This window comes from Zophobas morio, unplaced genomic scaffold (assembly GCF_036711695.1).
Source record: "Zophobas morio isolate AGI-343-1 ecotype UQ-CSIRO unplaced genomic scaffold, CSIRO_AGI_Zmor_V1 ptg000144l, whole genome shotgun sequence".
NCBI classification, from domain to species: domain Eukaryota; kingdom Metazoa; phylum Arthropoda; class Insecta; order Coleoptera; family Tenebrionidae; genus Zophobas; species Zophobas morio.
Window position 1 is genome coordinate 3,987 of NW_026972248.1, and position 12,222 is coordinate 16,208.

The 12,222-nt window shown below is 29.3% G+C and overlaps 1 protein-coding gene across 1 annotated transcript; it reads left to right on the forward strand.

The window, feature by feature from the left end:
* Positions 1-221: 221 nt before the first annotated feature.
* LOC135145348 (protein artichoke-like) lies at positions 222-10,736 on the forward strand. The gene is made up of 43 exons (XM_064077454.1): positions 222-325; positions 603-668; positions 1,112-1,183; positions 1,249-1,320; positions 1,568-1,639; positions 1,705-1,776; positions 2,019-2,090; positions 2,156-2,227; positions 2,470-2,541; positions 2,607-2,678; positions 2,925-2,996; positions 3,062-3,133; positions 3,376-3,447; positions 3,513-3,584; positions 3,836-3,907; positions 3,973-4,044; positions 4,304-4,375; positions 4,441-4,512; positions 4,759-4,830; positions 4,896-4,967; positions 5,217-5,288; positions 5,354-5,425; positions 5,673-5,744; positions 5,810-5,881; positions 6,131-6,202; positions 6,268-6,339; positions 6,587-6,658; positions 6,724-6,795; positions 7,045-7,116; positions 7,182-7,253; positions 7,501-7,572; positions 7,638-7,709; positions 7,959-8,030; positions 8,096-8,167; positions 8,415-8,486; positions 8,552-8,623; positions 8,873-8,944; positions 9,010-9,081; positions 9,326-9,397; positions 9,463-9,534; positions 9,795-9,866; positions 9,934-10,005; positions 10,369-10,736. The coding sequence occupies exons 1-43, from the start codon at positions 228-230 to the stop codon at positions 10,604-10,606; spliced, it is 3,282 nt and encodes a 1,093-aa protein (XP_063933524.1). The 5' UTR covers positions 222-227; the 3' UTR covers positions 10,607-10,736.
* Positions 10,737-12,222: the final 1,486 nt, after the last annotated feature.

Here is a 12,222-nt window from a genome sequence, read left to right on the forward strand (position 1 = left end):
AATTTATTAATAAAACTATTCTATACCGCATATGAAAGTTTATTGATAAAAGAAATAGTTTGAGTATCTTCAAGAAGCTTTATGATAATTTTTGTTTGCAAAGATTATCATTACATCTAACCCTAACCCTAACATAAATAATTTTAAAAATACTATAAAAGCACGCGTAGAGTATTTTTTTTCCTCGTCTAGGATTTTATTACCTTATCCCCCTGTTTTTTCTCATCATGTTATCTTCTATGATCCTACCATTCTTAGCACTTTGGCTCCCAAAGGTTATCCCTTCACCCTGTCAACAATTTCTCCTTATAAACGGCGACACTTTGTAAGTACACTTTATCTACTTTGCAATTCCTTGCATACCCTCAAATTACTTTAACCGAACACAATTGTTTTTCTTTCCTGATAATTGCTTAAGCTTCACTAGTGCTTATAATAATTTTCTTTTCCTATTTTTTATCTTGCCATTGTTTTTTCAAGGAAGCCCACGTAAAACTCTTAGTTTTAACACTCTTCCTAACTAAAAAATTCAATTCTATCCTCACCAAAACTCACTTTTACAAAATTTATTATAATTTCTAACTATAATGCAAATTGAAAAGGGACCTCTCCCTCTGCAATTTAACAACTTTGCCGAGCAAAAATTTTCCCACTAATGTTACATACTTGTAAGTATTTATATAAAATAAATCATACTCTAATTTTCTAGAGCCTACCGTAACGCTCTTAATATTGGTAGTATTGATTTTTAGCTGTACTTTCAAATAAATTAGAGATCTGAGATAGTTAATTTAAATATTTGGTCTTTCCTTCCGTTATCCAACGAAGAGAGCTTAGCTTTAAGGCAAGTTTGTGAATATATGCGCTTAGATAAAGTTATACGGATATTAACGTTACCGAATTCGTAAATATATTTTATTAAGAAAAATTAAAGAAAAACTACTAATTATTTTCATCCTTTTCTGTCAAAACGGAACTCAACCATATAAAAACAGGGAAAAGACTAGTTTAGTAATAGTAAAGTTTGATGGTATATATTACCTTACTTTTCGCTTTGTTTTATGAACGCTTTATTAATATTCACCTAGACTTTTTACAATTTTTAATTTAGGAATCTTGAGAGAAATAGCATATCATCAATAGAAGATCGTTCCTTTGTCGAACTAAGCGCTTTAACAAATTTGTAATAGCTCGTTATAAAATTATTTTCTTATATTAAGGCTAACTGTTTATGGAATGTACAACAAGACGTTTAAATGGAAACCAACTTACTGCACTCCGAAAAGCAATGTTCTCGTCCTTGAAAAATTTAAAAGATTTGTAAGTAAACATCAGAAGGGTTGATTTTATATTAAAGGAATTCATTGTTAGTAATAATTGAGTTTTCTAACAAATAGTTTATTAACTTATAAGTCTATAACTACTTGAACTTCACCGAACGATTTAAAAACAAGGAAAAGTCTAGTTTAGTAATAGTGAAGTGTGATAGTATATTTCCTTACTTTTCGATTTGCCTTTTAAATGTTTTATCGATATTCACTAAAACTTATTACACTTTTTATTTTAGGTATCTTGAGAGAAATAGCATATCATCAATAGAGGGTCGCTCCTTTGTCGAACTAAGCGCTTTAACATATTTGTAATAGCTCGTTATAAATTTATTTTCTAATATTAAGGCTAACTGCTCATGCATTGTACAAATAGAGATTTAAAAGAAAACCAACTTACTGCCCTTCGAAAGGCAATGTTCTCATCCTTGAAAAATTTGAAAGATTTGTAAGTAAACATCAGAAGGATTGATGATATTTTTAGGAATTCACTTTTAGTAATAACTTAAGTTTTCTAACAAATTTACTCACTCATAAATCTACAACTGCGATAACCGCATCGAACCATTTAAAAACAAGGAAAAGTCTAGTTTAATAATAGTAAAGTGTGATAGAATATTTTACTTCTCGCTTTGCCTTTTATATGGCTTTCTCGATATTCACTAAAACTTATTACACTTTTTATTTTAGGTATCTTGAGAGAAATAGCATAACATCAATAGAGTATCGCTCCTTTGTCGAACTAAGCGCTTTAACATATTTGTAATAGCTCGTTATAAATTTATTTTCTAATATTAAGGCTAACTGCTCATGCATTGTACAAATAGGGATTTAAAAGAAAACCAACTTACTGCCCTTCGAAAGGCAATGTTCTCATCCTTGAAAAATTTAAAAGATTTGTAAGTAAACATCAGAAGGATTGATGATATTTTTAGGAATTCACTTTTAGTAATAACTTAAGTTTTCTAACAAATTTACTCACTCATAAATCTACAACTGCGATAACCGCATCGAACCATTTAAAAACAAGGAAAAGTCTAGTTTAATAATAGTAAAGTGTGATAGAATATTTTACTTTTCGCTTTGCCTTTTATATGGCTTTCTCGATATTCACTAAAACTTATTACACTTTTTATTTTAGGTATCTTGAGAGAAATAGCATAACATCAATAGAGTATCGTTCCTTTGTCGAACTAAGCGCTTTAACATATTTGTAATAGCTCGTTATAAATTTATTTTCTAATATTAAGGCTAACTGCTCATGCATTGTACAAATAGGGATTTAAAAGAAAACCAACTTACTGCCCTCCGAAAAGGAATATTCTCGTCCATGCTAAATTTAGAATATTTGTAAGTAAACATCAGAAGGGTTTATTTTATATTTAAAGGAATTCATTTATCAAGTAATAACTTGAGTTTTCTAACAAATTTACTCACTCATAAATCTACAACTGCGATAACCGCATCGAACCATTTAAAAACAAGGAAAAGTCTAGTTTAATAATAGTAAAGTGTGATAGAATATTTTACTTTTCGCTTTGCCTTTTATATGGCTTTCTCGATATTCACTAAAACTTATTACACTTTTTATTTTAGGTATCTTGAGAGAAATAGCATAACATCAATAGAGTATCGTTCCTTTGTCGAACTAAGCGCTTTAACATATTTGTAATAGCTCGTTATAAATTTATTTTCTAATATTAAGGCTAACTGCTCATGCATTGTACAAATAGGGATTTAAAAGAAAACCAACTTACTGCCCTTCGAAAGGCAATGTTCTCATCCTTGAAAAATTTGAAAGATTTGTAAGTAAACATCAGAAGGATTGATGATATTTTTAGGAATTCACTTTTAGTAATAACTTAAGTTTTCTAACAAATTTACTCACTCATAAGTCTACAACTGCGATAACCGCATCGAACCATTTAAAAACAAGGAAAAGTCTAGTTTAATAATAGTAAAGTGTGATAGAATATTTTACTTCTCGCTTTGCCTTTTATATGGCTTTCTCGATATTCACTAAAACTTATTACACTTTTTATTTTAGGTATCTTGAGAGAAATAGCATAACATCAATAGAGTATCGTTCCTTTGTCGAACTAAGCGCTTTAACGTTTTTGTAATAGCTCGTTATAAATTTATTTCCTTATATTAAGGCTAACTTCTCTTGCATTGTACAAAAAGAGAATTAAGTGAAAACCAACTTATTGTTCTCCGTAAAGCAATGTTCTCGTCTTTGAAAAGTTTAAAAAATTTGTAAGTAAACATCAGAAGGGTTGATTTTATTTTTTTTTTTTAGAAATTTATTTTTTAGTAATAATTGAGTTTTCTAACAAATTTACTCACTTATAAGTCTGTAACTGCGATAACCGCTCCGAACCATTTAAAAACAAGGAAAAATCTAGTTTAGTTATAGTGAAGTGTGATAGTATATTACCTTCCGTTTCCCTTTGCCTTAAAAATGTTCTATCCATTTTCACTTTAACTTATTACACTTTTTATTTTAGATCTCTTGGGAGAAATAGAATATCATCAATAGAGGATCGTTCCTTTGTCGAACTAAGCGCTTTAACATATTTGTAATAGCTCGTTATAAATTTATTTTCTAATATTATGGTTCACTACTTTTGCATTGTACAAAAAGGGATTTAAAAGAAAACCAACTTACTGCCCTCCGAAAAGCAATGTTTTCTTCCTTGCAAAATTTAAAATATTTGTAAGTTTAATTAAACTTATTAGAATGAGTGGTTTATTCTAAATTAATAGGAATTCATTTTTTAGTAATAATTGAGTTTTCTAAAAAATTTACTCACTTATAAGTCTACAACTGCTAAATCCGCACCGAACCATCTAAAAACAAGGAAAAAGTCTAGTTTAGCAATAGTAAAGTGTGATAGTGTATTACCTTACTTTCCGCTTTGCCTTATAAATGCTTTATCGATATTCACTAAAACTTATTTCACTTTTAAATTTAGGTCTCTTGAGAGAAATAGTATATCATTAATAGAAGATCGTTCCTTTGTCGAATTAAGCGCTTTAACATATTTGTAATAGCTCGTTATAAATTTATTGTCTAGTATTAAGTGTAACATTTTATGCGTTGTACAAAAAGACGTTTAAATGGAAACCAACTTACTGCCATCCGAAAAGCAATGTTCTGGCCCTTGCAAAATTTAAAATATTTGTAAGTATACATTAGAAGGGTTGATTTTATATTCAAAGGAATTCATTTTTTAGTAATAATTGAGTTTTCTAACAAAATTTACTCACTTATAAACATACAACTGCCAAAACCGCACCGAACCATTTAAAAAAAGGAAAAGTCTAATGTAGTAAGAGTGAAGGGTGATAGAATACTACCTTCATTATAGCTTTGTTTTATGAATGCTTTATAGATATTTACCTAAACTTATTATTCTTTTTATTTTAGGTATCTTGACAGAAATAGTATATCATCTATAGAGGATCGTTCCTTTGTCGAACTAAGCTCTTTAACATATTTGTAATAGCTCGTTATAAATTTATTTTCTAATATTAAGGCTAACTGCTCATGCATTGTACAAAAAGAGATTTAAGTGAAAACCAACTTACTGCCCTCCGAAAAGAAATGTTCTGGTCCTTGGAAAATTTGATTAACTTGTAAGTAAACATCAGAAGGGTTGATTTTATATTTATAGGAATTCATTTTTTTTAGTAATAAAATAGTTTTCTAAAAAATTTACTCACTTATAAGTCTACAACTGCAATAACCGCACCGAACTATATAAAAATAAGGAAAAGTCTAGTTTAGTAATAGTGAAGTGTGATAGTATATTACCTTCCGTTTTCCCTTTGCCTTATAAATATTTTATCGATATTCACTTAAACTTATTACACTTTTTATTTTAGATCTCTTGAGAGAAATAGCATATCATCAATAGAGGATCGCTCCTTTGTCGAACTAAGCGCTTTAACATATTTGTAAAAGCTCGTTATAAATTTATTTTCTAATATTATGTTTAACTGCTCTTGCATTTTACAAATAGAAATTTAAATGATAACCAACTTACTGCCCTTCGAAAAGCAATGTTCTCGTCCTTGCGAAATTTAAAAGATTTGTAAGTAAACATCAGAAAAGTTGATTTTATATTTAAAGGAATTTTTTTTTTAGTAATAACTTCAGTATTATAACAATTTTACTCCCATATAAGTCTACAACTCTTAAAACCGCACCGAATTATTTAAAAATAAGGAAAAGACTATTTTTGAAATAGTGAAGTGTGATAGTATATTACCTTCCGTTACCCTTTGTCTTATCAAATCGTTAAAGATATTCATTTAAACTTATTACACTCTTTATTTTAGGTATCTTGACAGAAATAGCATATCATCAATAGAGGATCGTTCCTTTGTCGAACTAAGCTCTTTAACATATTTGTAATAGCTCGTTATAAATTTATTTTCTAATATTAAGGCTAACTGCTCATGCATTGTACAAAAAGAGATTTAAGTGAAAACCAACTTACTGCCCTCCGAAAAGAAATGTTCTGGTCCTTGGAAAATTTGATTAACTTGTAAGTAAACATCAGAAGGGTTGATTTTATATTTATAGGAATTCATTTTTTTTAGTAATAAAATAGTTTTCTAAAAAATTTACTCACTTATAAGTCTACAACTGCAATAACCGCACCGAACTATATAAAAATAAGGAAAAGTCTAGTTTAGTAATAGTGAAGTGTGATAGTATATTACCTTCCGTTTTCCCTTTGCCTTATAAATATTTTATCGATATTCACTTAAACTTATTACACTTTTTATTTTAGATCTCTTGAGAGAAATAGCATATCATCAATAGAGGATCGCTCCTTTGTCGAACTAAGCGCTTTAACATATTTGTAAAAGCTCGTTATAAATTTATTTTCTAATATTATGTTTAACTGCTCTTGCATTTTACAAATAGAAATTTAAATGATAACCAACTTACTGCCCTTCGAAAAGCAATGTTCTCGTCCTTGCGAAATTTAAAAGATTTGTAAGTAAACATCAGAAAAGTTGATTTTATATTTAAAGGAATTTTTTTTTTAGTAATAACTTCAGTATTATAACAATTTTACTCCCATATAAGTCTACAACTCTTAAAACCGCACCGAATTATTTAAAAATAAGGAAAAGACTATTTTTGAAATAGTGAAGTGTGATAGTATATTACCTTCCGTTACCCTTTGTCTTATCAAATCGTTAAAGATATTCATTTAAACTTATTACACTCTTTATTTTAGGTATCTTGACAGAAATAGCATATCATCAATAGAGGATCGTTCCTTTGTCGAACTAAGCTCTTTAACATATTTGTAATAGCTCGTTATAAATTTATTTTCTAATATTAAGGCTAACTGCTCATGCATTGTACAAAAAGAGATTTAAGTGAAAACCAACTTACTGCCCTCCGAAAAGAAATGTTCTGGTCCTTGGAAAATTTGATTAACTTGTAAGTAAACATCAGAAGGGTTGATTTTATATTTATAGGAATTCATTTTTTTTAGTAATAAAATAGTTTTCTAAAAAATTTACTCACTTATAAGTCTACAACTGCAATAACCGCACCGAACTATATAAAAATAAGGAAAAGTCTAGTTTAGTAATAGTGAAGTGTGATAGTATATTACCTTCCGTTTTCCCTTTGCCTTATAAATATTTTATCGATATTCACTTAAACTTATTACACTTTTTATTTTAGATCTCTTGAGAGAAATAGCATATCATCAATAGAGGATCGCTCCTTTGTCGAACTAAGCGCTTTAACATATTTGTAAAAGCTCGTTATAAATTTATTTTCTAATATTATGTTTAACTGCTCTTGCATTTTACAAATAGAAATTTAAATGATAACCAACTTACTGCCCTTCGAAAAGCAATGTTCTCGTCCTTGCGAAATTTAAAAGATTTGTAAGTAAACATCAGAAAAGTTGATTTTATATTTAAAGGAATTTTTTTTTTAGTAATAACTTCAGTATTATAACAATTTTACTCCCATATAAGTCTACAACTCTTAAAACCGCACCGAATTATTTAAAAATAAGGAAAAGACTATTTTTGAAATAGTGAAGTGTGATAGTATATTACCTTCCGTTACCCTTTGTCTTATCAAATCGTTAAAGATATTCATTTAAACTTATTACACTCTTTATTTTAGGTATCTTGACAGAAATAGCATATCATCAATAGAGGATCGTTCCTTTGTCGAACTAAGCTCTTTAACATATTTGTAATAGCTCGTTATAAATTTATTTTCTAATATTAAGGCTAACTGCTCATGCATTGTACAAAAAGAGATTTAAGTGAAAACCAACTTACTGCCCTCCGAAAAGAAATGTTCTGGTCCTTGGAAAATTTGATTAACTTGTAAGTAAACATCAGAAGGGTTGATTTTATATTTATAGGAATTCATTTTTTTTAGTAATAAAATAGTTTTCTAAAAAATTTACTCACTTATAAGTCTACAACTGCAATAACCGCACCGAACTATATAAAAATAAGGAAAAGTCTAGTTTAGTAATAGTGAAGTGTGATAGTATATTACCTTCCGTTTTCCCTTTGCCTTATAAATATTTTATCGATATTCACTTAAACTTATTACACTTTTTATTTTAGATCTCTTGAGAGAAATAGCATATCATCAATAGAGGATCGCTCCTTTGTCGAACTAAGCGCTTTAACATATTTGTAAAAGCTCGTTATAAATTTATTTTCTAATATTATGTTTAACTGCTCTTGCATTTTACAAATAGAAATTTAAATGATAACCAACTTACTGCCCTTCGAAAAGCAATGTTCTCGTCCTTGCGAAATTTAAAAGATTTGTAAGTAAACATCAGAAAAGTTGATTTTATATTTAAAGGAATTTTTTTTTTAGTAATAACTTCAGTATTATAACAATTTTACTCCCATATAAGTCTACAACTCTTAAAACCGCACCGAATTATTTAAAAATAAGGAAAAGACTATTTTTGAAATAGTGAAGTGTGATAGTATATTACCTTCCGTTACCCTTTGTCTTATCAAATCGTTAAAGATATTCATTTAAACTTATTACACTCTTTATTTTAGGTATCTTGACAGAAATAGCATATCATCAATAGAGGATCGTTCCTTTGTCGAACTAAGCTCTTTAACATATTTGTAATAGCTCGTTATAAATTTATTTTCTAATATTAAGGCTAACTGCTCATGCATTGTACAAAAAGAGATTTAAGTGAAAACCAACTTACTGCCCTCCGAAAAGAAATGTTCTGGTCCTTGGAAAATTTGATTAACTTGTAAGTAAACATCAGAAGGGTTGATTTTATATTTATAGGAATTCATTTTTTTTAGTAATAAAATAGTTTTCTAAAAAATTTACTCACTTATAAGTCTACAACTGCAATAACCGCACCGAACTATATAAAAATAAGGAAAAGTCTAGTTTAGTAATAGTGAAGTGTGATAGTATATTACCTTCCGTTTTCCCTTTGCCTTATAAATATTTTATCGATATTCACTTAAACTTATTACACTTTTTATTTTAGATCTCTTGAGAGAAATAGCATATCATCAATAGAGGATCGCTCCTTTGTCGAACTAAGCGCTTTAACATATTTGTAAAAGCTCGTTATAAATTTATTTTCTAATATTATGTTTAACTTCTCTTGCATTTTACAAATAGAAATTTAAATGATAACCAACTTACTGCCCTTCGAAAAGCAATGTTCTCGTCCTTCCAAAAATTAAAAGATTTGTAAGTAAACATCAGAAGGGTTGATTTTATATTTAAAGGGATTCATTGTTAGTAAATACTTGAGTATTCTAACAAATTTACTCACTTATAAGTCTACAACTGCGATAACCGCACCGAACTATATAAAAACAAGGAAAAGTCTAGTTTAATAATAGTAAAGTGTGATAGGATATTTTACTTTTCGCTTTGCCTTTTATATGGCTTTCTCGATATTCACTAAAACTTATTACACTTTTTATTTTAGATATCTTGAAAGAAATAGCATATCGTCAATAGAGGATCGTTCCTTTGTCGAACTAAGCGCTTTAACATATTTGTAAAAGCTCGTTATAAATTTATTTCCTAATTTTAAGGCTTACTCTTCTTGCATTGTACAAATAGGGATTTAAAAGAAAACCAACTTACTGCCCTCCGAAAAGCAGTGTTCTTGTCCTTGCACAGTTTAAAATATTTGTAAGTTTAATTAAACTTATTAGAATGAGTGGTTTATTTTTTATTTATAAGAATTCATTTTATAGTAATAACTTTAGTTGTCTAACAAATATACTCAACTTATAAGTCTACAATTCCATAAACCTCACCGAGCCATTTAAAAACAAGGAAAAGTATAGTTTAGTAATAGAGAAGTGTGATAGAATATTACCTTGCTTTTCGCTTTGTTTTATGAATTCTTTATAGATATTCACTTTAACTTGTTACACTTTTTAATTTAGGAATCTTGACAAAAATAACATTTCATCAATAGAGGATCGTTCCATTGTCGAACTAAGCGCTTTAACATATTTGTAAAAGCTCGTTATAAATTTATTTTCTAATATTAAGGCTAACTTCTCTTGCATTGTACATAAAAAGAAATATAAATGAAAACCAACTTACTGCCCTCCAAAAAGCAATGTTCTCTTCCTTGCACAATTTAAAATATTTGTAAGTTTAATTGAACTTATTAGAACGAGTTATTTGTTTAAAAATTAGTAATAACTTCGGTTTTTTAACAAAAATTTTACTCCTTTTTTACTCTACAACTCTCATAGTCGACCATACAATTTAAAAACGATTAAGTCTGGTTTTAGTAATATAGCCATATATTAATAAGGTTTTTCAAATCTAGTGTATATATAGTTGTACGTTTTCTGTTTTATTTGCACAAAAGGAAAGTGTTAAAATAATTTATCTTTCTAATTTTATTTTGAAGCTTATATTTCTAATACTAAATTTTAAACTAAATCTTTGTTTTTTATTATTTTCTGTTTTATCTCTAATTATAATCTAACGTCTAACGTCTATAAGATTTATTACTCTTGATGAAAATTTTCTTTGTTGCTCTCGTCTTCATTATGAAAATCTAAATTATAAAAGTGAACGATGCACTTTTGAGAGGGAAATTATAGAATACAACAGTTTTAATAAAAACAAATGTACTGCATTGAAGCCTCTGAGTCCTACTTATCAAAGTACGTTTACTCCCGACAATACCCGACGGGCCTGGTCTCTTCTTCACAAAGCACTCAAGCCAATACGCCGGTAATCCCAATCATTCCTCACTATCCGGGCAGCGACAGCATTTAGGATTTCTAATTTTTATGTATGGCTAGCGCTAACCTTAGTCCTTTCCTGCATTTCTTAAGCAAACATAATAAATTGTGTGTTTTCACAAATTCGTTCTTTACCTAGCCCCTCTATCAGAATTTTTGTTTGCAGAGAAGTTGTACACTTAACTACCAAACCAGAAAGATGCGAGTTGTAACAGACGGGAATCGAACCAGCCGCCTTGAGATATTGAGCGACAAGTACTCTAACCACTGAGCTACGGTAACGACTCACATATTCGGTCGTTAACTTACGTATATACAACTTTTATTACCCTCTGTTCCCAAGAGTCTTATAAAGCTTAGTGTTCCTCAGTATATATAAATTCCCGCATGATTAAGACCTTGGGAATGAAAGGGTAAGAAAGAGTGACCATTTTATTGTCCCGTAATGAAGAGGTAGTCATTAGCTCTTTTTTTTAAAGACTTTGGCGGGTGGTCGGTAAGTTAAGCGCAGACTATTAAAAAAAGAATAAATTGGTGCTAATACCGAATTTGCACTGTGGAGACAAAAACTACCTCCCATAGATTCTTATAGTTAAAGTTTTTAAAGTACAATCTCCATAAATTGTCTACTAAAATATTGCTATAATGGACTAATAATAATAGTTAAAAACTTTGAACTGCATTTTTTACATAGATTATAAAGGCTACAGATATTAATGCTTAAATTATTAACTCCGACTTTGGGGAAAAAAGGAATTAAAAAATGAAATAAAAAGTGGATAATCATATATCTAAATATAAAGGAAATGTAACATAAACAGTTAAAGAACCAAGACGGCAAAAGACCCGCAGAGTGGTGTCTCTTATTCACTTTGATTTTCTTTCTTATTCTCATCTTCTCTCTTGAAGGCATGTCATTTTCGAACACTCATCCTTGTGATATGTTTAAACACCTTAATTCTTTTAAAGAAAGAGCACAAGCTATACTGATCATTGTGGTTATTGATTCCAAGCTCAAAAAGACGCGCAGAGCATTCCACTCTATTGAGGTAGTAGATTGAAGCAAGGATGACAGAGATTTGTAGTAAAAAGAAAAAAAGGCAGCACCATTGAACATGCCATACAGCAGACATAAATAAATAATTTTCTCAGGATTTCTTTTAAAAGGAAAGGTCTAGTAGATATTAGATTTTAGAAGCTGTGGACACAGTTTCGTGCCACCAGTTGACCCTGCAAGGCAATCAATATAAATTTTAATAGTAAAAAATAAATTCCCTACAAAATTAAAATAAATAAACAAGACAATAACTGCCAACTATATGAGCTTTTCTTACAACAGAATTTAGTTGACACCGAACTTGAGTGGTACATTTTAATTGGACCCGTGTGTTTAATTTAATTTTGTTTAAGTATATATATATAATTTTACGATTAATAAAGCAGAGGGTTTTCCTCTTTTAGCCCTGTTTTTTGCCTGTAGCTGTGCGGGGGTATTTTGCCTTGCTTGTTTATTATTTACGGCCTGGCAATTCAAAGAAGGATCGCATAGGTTCAGTTTAAGGTAAAACCTCGTAGATACTGGTCTTAAGAAGGGCCTTGTGGACAGACT

Bases quoted from the DNA above. Each gene is read 5' to 3' on its own strand.
- LOC135145348 (XM_064077454.1), top strand. From the start codon at position 228: ATGTTATCTTCTATGATCCTACCATTCTTAGCACTTTGGCTCCCAAAG. The intron at 3,448-3,512 runs GTAATAGCTCGT...TTGTACAAAAAG, and splicing joins CTAAGCGCTTTAACGTTTTT to AGAATTAAGTGAAAACCAAC. The intron at 10,006-10,368 runs GTAAGTTTAATT...AACGTCTATAAG, and splicing joins TTGCACAATTTAAAATATTT to ATTTATTACTCTTGATGAAA.